At 44.6% G+C, this 14,319-nt stretch overlaps 1 protein-coding gene across 1 annotated transcript in view; it reads left to right on the forward strand.

Annotated features, from left to right (window-relative positions):
* mgat5 (alpha-1,6-mannosylglycoprotein 6-beta-N-acetylglucosaminyltransferase) overlaps window positions 1-14,319 on the forward strand; it is an 86,677-nt gene that overhangs the window by 19,096 nt on the left and 53,262 nt on the right. Inside the window, exon 3 of the mRNA XM_083938301.1 lies at window positions 1,763-1,933. Within this exon, the coding sequence (XP_083794427.1) occupies window positions 1,763-1,933 (171 nt within the window). The remainder of the gene's footprint in view (window positions 1-1,762; window positions 1,934-14,319) is intronic.

Consider the following 14,319-nt stretch of genomic DNA (forward strand, 5'->3'; position numbering starts at 1 on the left):
TTTTTCTCTAATTATGTTCAGCCCAATCGCTTGGCAAGGCCCGCTGCTCCAAAGCTTTCCGTTTGGTTTCCTCCCTGGCCTCGCCGCGCTGCTCTCTCCGTGCCTCTGCTCCTCCCTGCCCCGCAGCTCGTCCAAAATCAGACAAATACCCTGCCGTTACTCTTCACATGAATCAGGACGGCGCGCTCTGCCAGGCCTCGTTGCGCCCTTGCCAGCTTCTCTGACGTGATGAAAACTGGCGTGTCAAATGCATCACGGGCGAGGGAAAATGTGGCGCTTGTATGTGATAGACAAGCTGCAATTATCATCGTCTGATGAAAGCACGCACAATGCACACGGCATCGCTACCGTGCACATACAAGCCAATGCATCGATGATATGATATACTGCGAGGTTGATGAGGGAGACAAATAGCATGTTGCTGGAAACATAATATGTGCCAGTTATAGCAGCTCCCAACTTATCATTTCTCTGTAACTATCATTGCAATTGCTGCTGGTTACTATATCAGACAAGTACCACGAGAAGTGAGGCCATGCCTTAACATTTTGATGTATGCCCCCAGCGTTCTACCCTTAGCTGTGTCCTATGCAAAAAAAAAGATGCCCTCGAAGACTCGAAATTAAACTGCAAGGTCACGTGCAGAGTCGCCACTCGAGCCTTGAGCTGAGCACCTGAAATCCAGAGAGAGACTCGATGTAGCGGGAGATGAAAAGTCCACGTGGCAGCGTGGAGCAAGCATCCCCAGACTATAGGCAGCAGTTATTCACATGCATGGACACGCTGTTATAGTAACATGGAGCCTTATTGCTCAGTTAATCAGATACAGTTAGACCTTGGAGTGGGAGGAGCCAGGGGCCAGTTGGAAGCAATGATAGCCGCTAACGCTAATATTACTTGACAGACGTTGACGGCTCCTTCCAATAACTTTACTGTCAGTCCACTGAACGCCTACTTGAATGAGTGTTTTGAACACTGCTCATATAAAAGTAAATATCAAGCACAGAGTAGTCCAGACAGTCTCTCTGTGTGGATATGTTGGCTCGAAGGGACAGCCTTGTTGATTTTTTCCTCTGAATTTCATGCAGAACTTGGGTCAGATCTGTGTATCTGTATTAATGTAGCCAACTCCTTTATACGTACCTATGATTAAACAATGGACTGACTTCCTAAAGCACTGCAGTGCACCCGTGGAAGGGTTACTTGACAATGTGACAATGGGCCCCTAGGCGCAGACACATCAGAGGCCCCCCACTCTGTCCACGTAAGAACAAGACACCCACATTCAAAGAGTTGTCATTTTGCATCTTTTTGTAGTGGCTTTGTATCTGTTTTTAGACATTTTACGTTGATTTGCTTCTCTCTGTGGTCATTTTACATCTATTTTGAAACATTTTGCGTGTCTTTGTCGTCATTTGTGTCTCCGGGAGGTCATTTTTTGTCTATTTTAAGTGATTTAGCATCACTTTGTGGTCATCTGGCATCCCTAGTCATTTTTTTGGCACTATGTGGTCCATTTGTGTTTATTTTCAGTTACTTAGCATCTTTTCGTGGTCACTTGGCATCCCTATTGTAATTTTTGTCTCTGTGGTCATTTTGTGTCTATTTTAAGTCATTTAGCATCACTCTGTGGTCATTTTTTACATACATTTGCATTGTATGAGTCAGGCCCCCGACCTTATGGGCCCTTGGGCCTGTGCCCGTTGTGTGTGGAAACCTTTTACAATTACCACCATTATCTGACTCTGATTCTTGCTTGCAGATTTGAAGAAGACCCTTGCAGTGCTGCTGGATAACATCATGCTGAGACTCGGCAAGCTGGAGTCCAAGGTGGAAAACATCTACAACGGCACCGGGGGCAACTTGACGAACGGCACCGGCAGCGGCACCGTCACACCGAGTGCCACAAACGCAGAAAAAGTTAACGTGGCGGGTATGTATTGCATTTTATGCTCTTGCTTTTGAAAGGTCTGGAGTGTGCGTGTTGTGGTGAGATGGGAAGGGACGGGAAGCATGAAAGGATTTGTCTTAGTCTTGTCCCAAAGGATTGGAGCTCGGAGAGGAAACTCTTTTTCTCTCAACACTCATCCTCTCAGAATAAGTCGGCTTCAGAAAGTCATTTTTCGCATGAATTGCGACTCGTGTACGGGCATGTTTCATACATGTTTCTGTTCCCAGAGACACCCTGTTGTTCAGGGTATGAAAGTGCACAGTAAACAAGCAGTAGCTGAGACCAGTTAAAGAAATGAGGAGAGTGGCTGTTTTCTGTGACCATTGCTTCATTAAAAAATAAATAATAATAACATTCCCTGGGCATACGACCAGCTAATCTCTGCCAAATATTGCACAGTGCACACCGGGCACTTTATAGGACCAGACCGCATCCTTGGACATAATTCAAATAAGGTCTCCGTTCACGCTGCATGACCCTTTTATTAGTTTTCATTGATTTTCCTGCCAGCTTTCAGATGATGAATTCAGCCCAGTTGAGAGAGCGAGGTGGTGGTTTTTCTCCGATCGTGGGACTTGTTTGAGCAGCATTAAACAGGAGGAATGTGGAATCGGTGCTCTGAGGAAATACATGCAGAATTAGATTAGGCTGATTGACTTGTACACAGTCACATTTGAGTGGCTCTAATCCCCATAACAGCTGCTGCCATCTTTTATCAAATGTTTGGAACCTTTTTTTGTCTCTTTTAGCACCTTGAGCATCAAATGAAAGCGATCATTACAGTTGATGTCATAGACGGTCCTCTGACTGTTGTGGGAGTAAAAATCTGACTTCCTTGTTTCTGTGTTGAAATGCTTTCTGGAACAGCAAACAGCAAAACCACTGATGCCACATCCTTGCACAGGAACTGCAACACCTAGCGTAGCGTGTCCTGTTCCATCTAGTTGATGCTATAACCATCATCTAGTCTCGAGTCAGTACTTAAATCCATAATGGCAACAATAATAACATTGTAAAATAGGGTTGAAACAACTACAGAAAATCTAAACGGGTAGACTCAGCGGCAGGCCAGCCTCTTGTGCACACACTGTCTCAGGCCGCGTGTACAAGGGTTGGTTCTCTGTCTGGTCTCAATCCGGCCATTGTGGACACTAGAGAGCAGACACTTATCTCATCTACCATTGTTGGGGGCAGTCTCAGCTTCAGCTCTCCTGTGTTATGGAGCGATAGCACCTTGGCCTGCAACACATGTCAATAAACACCCGCAGTGCCCCGTTCACTTCAAACCTCCAACAGTGCCCTCGAGAGACAGCATTTGAATCCTGAATGCAGGTAAAGCTGACAAAAGCGGCGACGGCATCTCTCTTGGCAACAAACTAAAGGATCCGACACTCCAGAATCTCCACTGGAGCATGTCTCCTGTCTTGGAGTGTGTGGCGGCCAGCGCTTTTGCCAACTCTCTCTAGCGCTCCTCCCTGACTGGAAGGCAATTACAAAGATAGGAATCTGGACAGTGAGGGGAACACGCCTGGCTTTCAGAGAGGCCTCTATCAAGATGGAGCTGAGCAGCAGCCCTGGGACTGCACTGTTTCCACTCCAATTGTATACATTTTCTTTGCCAAGCACTCTGGCACGTTCAGGACCCAACCAGGGACTTTTCAGTATTCATAGTTTATTCCTGGCTTTTATTCTGTCTGGCGTTTTTATTTTATTTTCTGAAAATATGCAAGAAAATGCAAACACCACACTTCTACAATTCTTCTTTTTTTCATTGTTTCCACTCTTACTTGGAGCAATTAAAATTGTGAGTGATGGAAACTCAGAGTACTGTGAAGTAGAATACAGTAACATTCGGAGGCTAACAACTTTCTTTTTCCGCGCCCATGTTGATCGGTTGGAGCGGCTCAAAATCGGCTCGGGCTGTGGGACATCTAAAGATTTGAGGTCCGACCACTTTTACCGCGATATGCGCACAGTTCTCAGCAAAAAGAGACAAATAGTCTTTCCACATTCATGTACGACAATTCACCATGATGTCACAGCAATAATATACGTTCTTCCGGGTGGCAAAAGCCGAAGCTTTCTCCGATGGCACCACTAGGAAACAAACCCTTCTGATCGAGAAAACCAGAGTAAATGGCTTGAATTACTGGGTGATCTGCACAAAAGTGGAAGTAGAATTTATTTACACACTTAAGAATCTACACGTGAAATTTCCGGTTTGTACATGGACATTTACATACATTACATTACATTCATCCCTTGATGAGAAAAGCAGTAAGAACGACGCTCAGCCTGAGCGGCTCAGGTGGTGGTTTACATTCATAAGGGAAATGAAGAAGACTTTACGGTATATTTTGAAACAGTTAAAGCATGTTATCTTATTGTGAAGGACTGACGTATGGTCCCGGATGTTTTTACAACATTGATGTTAATGTGGACGACCTGACACTGACTTAGTGTTCGCGTCCTTTTGACCACTCTTGTAAACACAAAGATAAATGAGGCCGTTAAAATTATATTTGATTACAAAGATAAGAAGTTAGACTTTAGTTTAACTCCATTAAATTAACTCAAACATTACACCATCATTTATATTTTTTGGTTAAACAGAAAGTTTGATTGAATTTAGCCAGAAACCGTCCGTCTGGAGACACAGATCTGTTCTCTGTGAGAAAATGTCTCCACAGACACGATGATGAAGGTTTGTTCCCAGTCTGCCCCGTTAGAAGAGGCTCCTCCTCCTCCTCCTCCACAGTCTTACGCTCTTCTCTGTAGCACTTCTTTTAACCACGTCCACTTGTTTTAACCTCCTCACCTACAGGTTCCACTGGATTAATTTAGATTTCAGGGAAATCAATAAAACCCTACACCTTTTGCTGTATTTCAGGCGGCTCAACCCCAACCGTGTAACAGTGTTTACAGTAGCACCTGGATCTCTTCAGGTCAGAGGAAGCTGCTCACGTTCTGCCACCAGGAAGTGTCTTGACGCCTGTTGTTTACAAAAAATTTGAAATGGCGTATTAACAGCTAAATGATGAATTCCTCTGTAGCTGCTAGCACTATTTGAAAGCCATAATGCCGACTTGGGAACCACCTGACCGCCAACCTCTCGACAGGTCATGAATGCATAGAATGATAAATAAAAGTAGCACCATGAACACATCCAAGCGCAATGAAGTAAAAAGTAAGCTGCACTAACAGTTAAATTTCAGCGAAGCAGTGAAGTCGTCATGCACTGCTGATGCAGAGTGTGTGACTTGGGCTCACACCTGCACCTGACAGGGATGAAAACCTGTTTGTCTTCTATTTCAGCTGAGGCTCTCAAAGGATGAGCATACTAATATTTCTCCACCCACTGTTCAGCCCAGTAACTGATCTGAAAACGAATACGAGTCGACGGAGGTGAATACTTGTTGTGTTGGACCTTTTGTGTGACAGAAACACAAAAGAGTTAACATTATCCGCACTGTTAGGGGGGCGATACGGAGTCATTTGATTCTAACCCTTCTTCCTTTCTTAAGAATAGCACGGCATGTTGCTAACATGCCTTGATTTCTTCCCATGTAAGCTGACTGAAATCGCACAAATATGTTTGAGGCTATTTTGAAAGAAAAGCATTACCCCAAAAATGTTTAGGGACTCTTCCGGAAGCCTCTGATGATTTGCTTACAGTGCTTTAGTTGACATTAAGCACAACTCTGAATCTATTTCAATCAAAAGTGTTAAAAAATGCATTGAACATATAGACTCACTGATCATTTCATCAGCGTTAAGCATCACACTGAGCCTCGTGATGACGTGTGACAATGTAGCAGCTACTTAAAGTGCCCCTCCCCCTCCTGCTCCTTGCTGCTGCTGCTGCTGTGAACTAACAGCTGTGTACACACGCTGTCGCCTTGGTCAGGAACAGCTTCAGCCTGATGTGCCGCTGCATTTAGGCACAGGAGTCCCTGATAGCATCAAAACGAGTCGATCTGGCCTTGGTTGGTGCTTAGCAGGAGGCAGATGGGACTGGGTCCAAGAGCAGCCTGTGACGCCTTGTCTTGCCATGTCTCGCTGATGTGGCTAATCAACCTCCCCAGCAAAGCTTCATCTGCGGGCCATGCCCATGGCGTGGAGATGTAATCTTATCCTACACACACAAACACCCAGGCGTGGAGACAGATGCAGTGAATGGTCAGGTGGTGATTTGCGGCCATATAATGGGCCCTCACCTCCCTCTTCATTTTGTCTCCTTTACGATATATTCCTCCACCCCTCGCGAGTGTTTAGAGTTACAAATGTCCTTCGCCGCTCATTCACACAGTGGCATTCGGCTGATTTGCAGCGCCCTGTCTTTGTGACACGGTTCTGCTTTTCCCGGTAAACAGAGACCTGTGCTTTCGCAGCTAAGGGCGTCTCCACTGCTTTGTCTCTTTCAGCTATCGATCCGCTCGCATCTCTGTTCGCCATTCACGGTGAAAGATGAGATCCAAGGTCTCAGTGTCAACAAGGGAAAGGGACAAGGACATAGTTTCAGCTGGGGATTACACATGCCCTGGTTGCCTCATGATTTCATTGGTCCCCTGCACTTTATTTTCCAGTTTTAAACATTCAGCTGAGTGTCCAACCTAAGAGAGGGTTGAGAAGGTCACACTCAAGGATTCATCTCTTGCAAAACCTGAAAATTGAATTTGCCAACAATCAAACACACAATTACCATTTTAATACTGAAAACATCTGGGGCAAGATTTAGACAAGAATGTGCGGTCTTTATTATGTCCTGAAAGGCTTGTTTACTTCTTCAGTGTGCAGATCAATACTAATAAAGTATACACAAACCCACTCAGCGCAAATAAGTTGCTGAGAGGTGCTGTCTGCTCCCACACACTTTCATACACTTGCATGGATACCGACACTCATCACCCTACGGTCTAAATTCCACAGCAGCATAACTGAAAGCAGAAATCATTAGTGTTGCAGTGGTTCTGATTTGTATTATTGTATTTTCACCTTTGTTCGCTTAGATGTTTTCGTACTGCAGATCGCAGCAACAAACTGCCCTTAACAGACAAGGTTACTGAAGGAAAAAGTGAATTTGAGGTTGTTTATATCCATTTTTATCTTTCTGGCAGACTATTTGTGCTGGTTGATTTGACAGGATCAGTGGTGACAAATATAAGGCCTTTTCTCTGGCACTTTCACAATAAAAGCCACCACTCAGCAGTTAAACACTTCATATAAAGCAGCAGCAGTTGGAAATGTTACCTCAGCATCAAAGGTGACAGTGTAATTAATTTGATAAAATGACACTTAAGTACGTACATGCAACGTTTCCTGTAAATCCCTTGTGTGTGTTTGTGTGCAAGAGAATGGCGAACACTGCCACTAACAAAAAAAAAATTACTAAATGTTTTAGTACATGTTTGAAACTATATTATATCCCCATTTGATTGTATCGAAGTTCTACAAAAGTAGATCTGCAATCAGATTTTCAACCCAAGGGTACGCCGATGAAACAGCAGGGAAACAATCAGAGCCAGTGCTGCGTACATGACTCTTTCTTTCTGCCGCGATATCGAAAAAAGGGAACGAGTATTGTTTCTTTATGATAGCATTGTGTCAAAGTTTAAAATTCTGGCACTGCAACAAACTTATTCTTGCTTTAATGTTCAGGTCTAACATTGTATAGGAATAGAAACCAGGTAAGTGCCTCCTACCGGCATTTCTGTCACTGAAAGTAACAGAACTGTGACACAGTTAGAGTTCAACTCTATAGTGATACAAAAAATGCAGCATCTTGCTTGATGTACAGTCAAATAGAAGCCTCTAATGGGAGCACCCAGACCTGAATCTGGATGCCTTTTTATGTGGAGATCTGATTCCAAATCTTGTGTTTGCCGGCCTGTTTGAGAGCATTACTTGACAGAGAGCTACCAGCCTCTCCAGACCAACAGACTGTTCCAGTGTCTGTGCATGTTTTCATTCGTGTACGTAATCCATCACAGAAAAGCAAAAACGTGCCTGTATCTAGTGTTGTCCTATTGCAGGCCTCTAGAGATCCCTCCCTTATGGAGTGCGTCAGATCTTCTTATAGCAGTGTTGTAAACAAACAGCAAGAAACCGCAGACAGCTTGGCTTTCATCATGGTTTCTGCCTGGCTCTGTGTAGAGCCCGGGAACGCTTCCTGAGGCGGCTTTGACAGGGCTCGTGGGGTCGACGCACAGTTTGTGATGCGTTCTATCTTCCACATGTCGAGGCTTAAATCACACTCATTCCACGTCTCCCGGAGGTAAAATGTCGAAAACTTTCCCTCGAATCTTCAAAAAAAATCTGTTGGCGCAAGAACTGTATTATATACACCGCCATGTTCGCCGCTGTTGTTAATCAAGGAGACAGGATGTTAAACTGAAAGTCCTCACTGTTCCCAGCAGCTCTCTCCTTCTCTTTCATACAGTTCATAGCAGAGATACCAGGTGGATTACATCACTGTTGGACACTGAGTGGTTTCACTTGGATTTAAGGTGTTTTATTACTCACGGAGAAAGGTACAATCACTCTCAGTTACAGTGTTGAACTGTCATGTGCAACGAAAAATGTAAATACATCTTGCAGCACTCTTAGCCCATCCTTTAGGTTATTGTTATTGTCTGTTCCAAGGAGAGCCTGATGGAAGAGCACTTTTCAAATTAAAAAGGGCCTCCCACAAAGCCATATATCAGTTTTTGAAAGTAATTTCTCTCCCTAGAATAAATGATTCAACAATGCTTAAGGTCCAGAGGTTGTCGCCTGTAAGAGAGAGACACTGGCTCTCGACTCGTGGTCCCTTCTGTCGCTTAAAGGGAGTGAGACTGCGGTGTTTTTCACTGAAACAAAAGGGTGAGTGCTATAGCTGCAGCGTAACAACAATTATAAAAGCTCCTCGCTAATCATTAGACGATGAAGCCACTTCACGTTTATCCATACATACACCAGGGCCCTTCAACCCCACACCCACACACATCCTCTCTCTGTGCTCCCCTTTTCCCCACAAGCAGGCTCGTCCCTCTTGAGGCTGCGGCTGATCGAGGAGGCAGGGGGTGGGATGGGAGGAACATTTGGGGCTAACGCACCATTGGCTGGGACACGTGCACCCCGCTTTTTTCACAGGCTCTAAAATTCCACGATCGGAGGAGTCACAAAAGACAGACAGAGGAGCAGTTTCAACGTGTGTTTTCAGACACGGAAAAGAGAAGGCGTGCTACTTGCAGCGTTTGAATCCACAGCATTGCCAAAGCAAATGAAATAAGAATAAAAGCTTCTCATTGTGTTCTCTCCCTTCCCTCCCCTCGCTTTGCTCTCTGCGTATGGCTCTGCTTCTCTTTGCATGCTGCACTCCATCTCCCTCTGCATCCTCTCTCCTCCATTGTCTCCTCTTCCTCCGTGCCAGGGCTTTTTTTTGTTGTCGTGCCGGTTAAAGCCACAGCCACGGCCCTGTAGGAACACAATCTGCATTGCCTCCTTCTATCAAATATCAGCCCTTTCCCCAGGCAATTTTTTTTGTCTTTTTGAATCCACACGCACACGCTCCCACACGTGCACGTAACACGCACACACATCCTCCAGCTGCATCTTACATTCACTCGGCTAATTTGTCCTCAGGCAAGAGTAGCAGGATCCGAAATCGGGATAGAGCAGCAGATGCAGGCGCACTTGAGAGGAGAATGCACAGATGCATTTGCACACGGTGACTGACAAGTGTTTACCGCGACACACTTGTTCATGCAGATGTGTTATAAGTTACACGTCGTGCATTCACACTTTACGAGCAGCTAAAAACTGATGCTGCATTGTGCAGCTCTGTGGCTTTCAAGCTGCTTCGCTAATGACAACACACCACTGCGGTGCGTGTGAGCTAAATTAGAGCCAATTGAGCACACTCTCACTTCACCGTTTGCAGGAAACGTGTCTGACAGGTGACAGTTTCAGAGGAAATGGAACATTTCAGCTGTTTTTAGTTTGGAGACAGTGTCGAGAATTCTCGGTTTAACTTAAAGTCCCTCCCGTCACAACAACAAACACAATCCCGCATGTCCCGCAGCCTAAACCCGCAGATTTCCACCATTTGTCCAAATCAAGAGTGGAACATTAGTCATAGTTCTGCAATGAGGAGAGCTAATCAAGGCTCTCTGGCTGCCTCATGTGTCCTTGTGCCGTTCTTGGTCTGAATCTTCCTATTTTCGGAGGGAACAGTGGGCCGATCAGATTGCCTGAGCACAAAAGAGGGATTGATTGCAGCCAGACGTTGAGCTTTTTCGCAGCAGAAAGAAGCGAGAGAAAGAGAAAAGTCGACGTGGGCCCGGAGAGCGGGGTTACATGAGGGGATTTGGGATTTTGCCTCTGACTTCACTGTGGAACACTTGTGTGGACTAGAGACAGCGCGAGACATGTGTTTTGACCAGCTCCAAACACGTGCCCCCTCACACTGGGAAGCCCCTTTCTCGGTGTGTGTTACCGTACCCCGCTGTGTGCCGTTCAGGTGCCAGGACCTCGACGAGCGGTTTTCAGAGGTTTCATCTGACGTGATCGGGCCAGAACGGCGCTTATGTCAGAACTGTTTTATTACGTTTACATCTGACTACGTGTCGTTTTTACCTCTCAAATATAATGACATACAATTTCCTCTTCTCTTCTTGAGCTGTTTTCATGCTCTTCCCCTCTAGTCACCTCACAGGGGGATAAAAGTGAAAAGGAAGTTAGTTAGATTTTTTTTTAAGGGCATGGGAAAAGCTTATAAATCATAGAGAAAAAAATACATGCTTCTTTTAACTCCAGATCTTGCCTCAGAATCATAATAATCGTTTTTTTTGTTGTTTGTTTTGGCAGTTTTTCAAGCCTTTTATGATATAGGACAGACAGGAAATGGGGTGAGATAGAAGGGGGGGGGGCATGCAGCAACACGCAGTGAGTGCTCTAACCACTCAGCCACTGGCCGCCCCGATCATAACGTTTTTAAGGTTTTCTGATGGAACAAATTCAGGACACTCTATCACTATAATGTGTGAACTAGGGCCCTTCCTCACAGTGCATGTTGAGCCGGCAAGACTGCAGATTGTTTTGGGAGAACCTGGAGATAACTACTTGTGTTTTCTAATTATATCACCACGACAACCGTTACTGTTCAACCGCATGTTAAATGACTTGGCTCAGGAGAACTGCCCTCAGAGCATGTGAGACACTGATGTTGAAGTGTACCGTGTCATCTTCTTGTACAAGAATAAATGTTATTTTACTTTAACTTGGAATTGTTAAAATTTTTTTAGTTTTGCTTCAGTATTAAAATGATCCAGTGACAGTTCTCTGTACGTCCATGGGTAAATTGCAAACAGGAAGTGCTGATAGCTAATTTTGCAGCCCACAGTGTAACTCACTGACTGATATGGTGACATTATACTTCCTGTTTGCATAAGGAAGTATATTGCTAATGGATTCTCATTTTTAAAAAGTCCGTCTTCTTCCTTCTGCTTTGCTACCAAGAACAAGCCTTTAAATGTTTTTATTTTGCGTCCACGCTGGCGACAGCTGTGGTTGGACACCCGCGAGGTCTTTCAAGTTCATACTAGTTTGTTCATTATTAAAACAAAAAGCACCAAAATTTCACCTATCGGTAATCGATACTGAATGGGTTCACATGGACATGATAGTGAAGCTGGACTAAGCAGAGCTTGTTTTGTAATTCAGGGCTCGTGTAACACTTCGCTCCACCTGCACAGCTGTTGATGCTCTGCGGCTGAGGACGCCGTCCATCAGCCGGTCCTGCCCGCTGTCTAATTGATGAGCTGCTGCTGAGAGTCACACACACACACACACACACAAACACACACACACACACACACACACACACACACACACACACACACACACGAACACACACACACGAACACACGCACTCACACACTGATACCTCTGGCTCTTCTCGCAAAGTGCATCTAAAATTAGTGGGGTTTTTTTGAAGGCAGCGAAACAGACGACACGGAGATAAAAACACTGCACTTTTTACCCCCCTTTTTTATATTTATGTTGTTGTAAGCTCCACAGGATGGCCGTGACATAATACATATTTTTTTGTACCCCAGTAGATTGATGTAGGGGTCATGGTTGTTTTGTATCCACTGACCAAACTGTGTCATCGAAGATGGCAGATTTCCTGTTATTTGAGGGAAGGTTTTTTTAGTTCAGTGTGCCTGAGAATGAAGAGAAGTACACAAGAGAAAGACATAACATAAACCAGATGTCGTCAATCCAATTCTGGAGTTGTCAGATTTCACATTACCTCATGGACTTGGACATACACACGCACACAGGGAGGGAAAGGGGGAAAATAAGCTTGTGTGTAATATCACTTATTTTGGAGCGAGGATACTATATTTAAGGGCTATCAGAAGGTCAACACTGTGTGCGAGGAAGAGGCTAATGGTGACCTCAGTGCTGTGAGCAGCTCTTTGAATGATCTCATGTGTTTTTCTGCCTCCGGTTCTCTGTACAGCACATTTCAGAACTCGTCTAAGAGCGTCTCTTACCTACTTTTCACTTTAATATACCTCTGTTAGGTTTAACATGTGGCGCGCTGCAAATGGACCGCTCATTTGGGTTTTAATCGGATTGCACTTTATGAGCTTTCATGAATGCTATTTAAAGAACGTTTGTCATTCCAAAGCCACACTTTCTTTGTTCCTGCGTTTGTACAACACAGGTGTGGTATGGCTTCAGCGTGTCAGTCACACCCCTTGTCACCCTATAAACTGTCAAAATGTAAGCCTAAAGGCAATAATATAGCTCCTGTGTGTTTACATTTACCTGTGAGTTCCTGGTCTGTTAACGGTCTACTAATGTTCTGTGACAGGGTGTGTTACTGCCACGTCTTCCACTGCTTTAATGCACAATAGAGCAGCAGTAGATTGGTGCTTTGTCTAAAGTGAGCGGATATGGAGTGCAGAGGCAGGTAAAGGCTTTTGGTTTGATATCCATCCTCGTTGCGGCGGAGGTGAACGGACGAAGGAACAGGCTCCCCTTTCAAACGGCACCCACCTCTGCTGTGTTTGATTACGACGGGAGCTATATTTAGCCACTCCTCTGCAGCAGCTTCTTCTGCTTGATTCAAGCGAGGAGAAGACTTGAAACAGTGGAATCTTTGGCGCTCGCCGAATGACAGGATGAACGACAGGCCGCCCCTGGTCTGTAGTCATGGCGGACCGACTGGATGACTGAAGGATGAGTCAGGTTTCTTAAGGCGGCACTTTCAGTTGAGGGAATCGAGGACACAAAGGCAATAAAAACAACAAGGGCTGGGTTGCACAAGTGAGATACATGTTTGAAATGTCTCTCAGATCCTTTAATCTTGGGTCTCGGGAGTCCGATCCAATGAACAAATATATACACGACACATTGAAACAACTGCTGTAGCCTTCTAAATTCACCCAGCCTTCTTCTTCACGAGGGGCTTGATCCAAACACTGAAGGTCGTGCTTCAAGAATGAAATGAAATTAAATGAAACTACTGAAAGTGGCGTTACAGCGGTATCAGTCTATGGAGTCGTTGAGACGACAGAAAAGCTGCTCGAGACATCTCTAGAAAAAAAAAAAGCTCTAATCCTCCCATTTCTGGCTCAACTCCCACAGTCCCAGGAAACAATGAGACGCCTCAGCTGTGCATTGTGTTCATCTTGTGACTGGCTGATTCCATCAGGAATGGCTCAATGGCCTCCCACCTCTCTCCTCTTTGAACCACATGGGATTAAAAGCGCTACTTAGAAATAGTAGAAGAATAACAGTGTTACTCATTTCAAAATCGCTGTTATAAGTTGGCCTGTTTTTAGCTCTTTGCTGAGAGCACGTTGTACCTCTAAACAACTATCTCGTCCTCCTAGGTCTGAGGTTCATTTATTCCCCTTTACCGTGGCTTTTAATGGAACGCAAACACTGTTCAAGTGTCTGATAAAAATCAACATAGTAGGAGTATTTTCTCTTTTTTGCAAATTGAATGATCATACTTCAACTATAGTAACTGAGCATATTCAAAAGATTAATAGGCACAATTGCTTTTCCCTCATACACTCAACTATAATACACAGCGTGTAACTGAGTTTGAGCCAGGATTGTCTGGAACAGGGTCCTAAAAGCCAATTAATACTTATCCAGGGGATACTGATCCATCCAAGGGGGATGATACTCAACACTGTGGACACTTTGCACCTGTTGAGTGCAGTGTTACTTATTTACTCTTCTCAAAATAAATCACTTCATTTAAAAGTATGTTAAGTTGTGACTACAGTGGTGATGGCGCAGCGTCATTGTCTGCGTTATGTAGACGATGCAGTGTTGTAGTTACTTAAAGCTTCAGATATCAG

The sequence above is a fragment of the Echiichthys vipera genome (genome assembly GCF_963691815.1).
Source record: "Echiichthys vipera genome assembly, chromosome: 23".
Lineage (NCBI taxonomy): Eukaryota > Metazoa > Chordata > Actinopteri > Perciformes > Trachinidae > Echiichthys > Echiichthys vipera.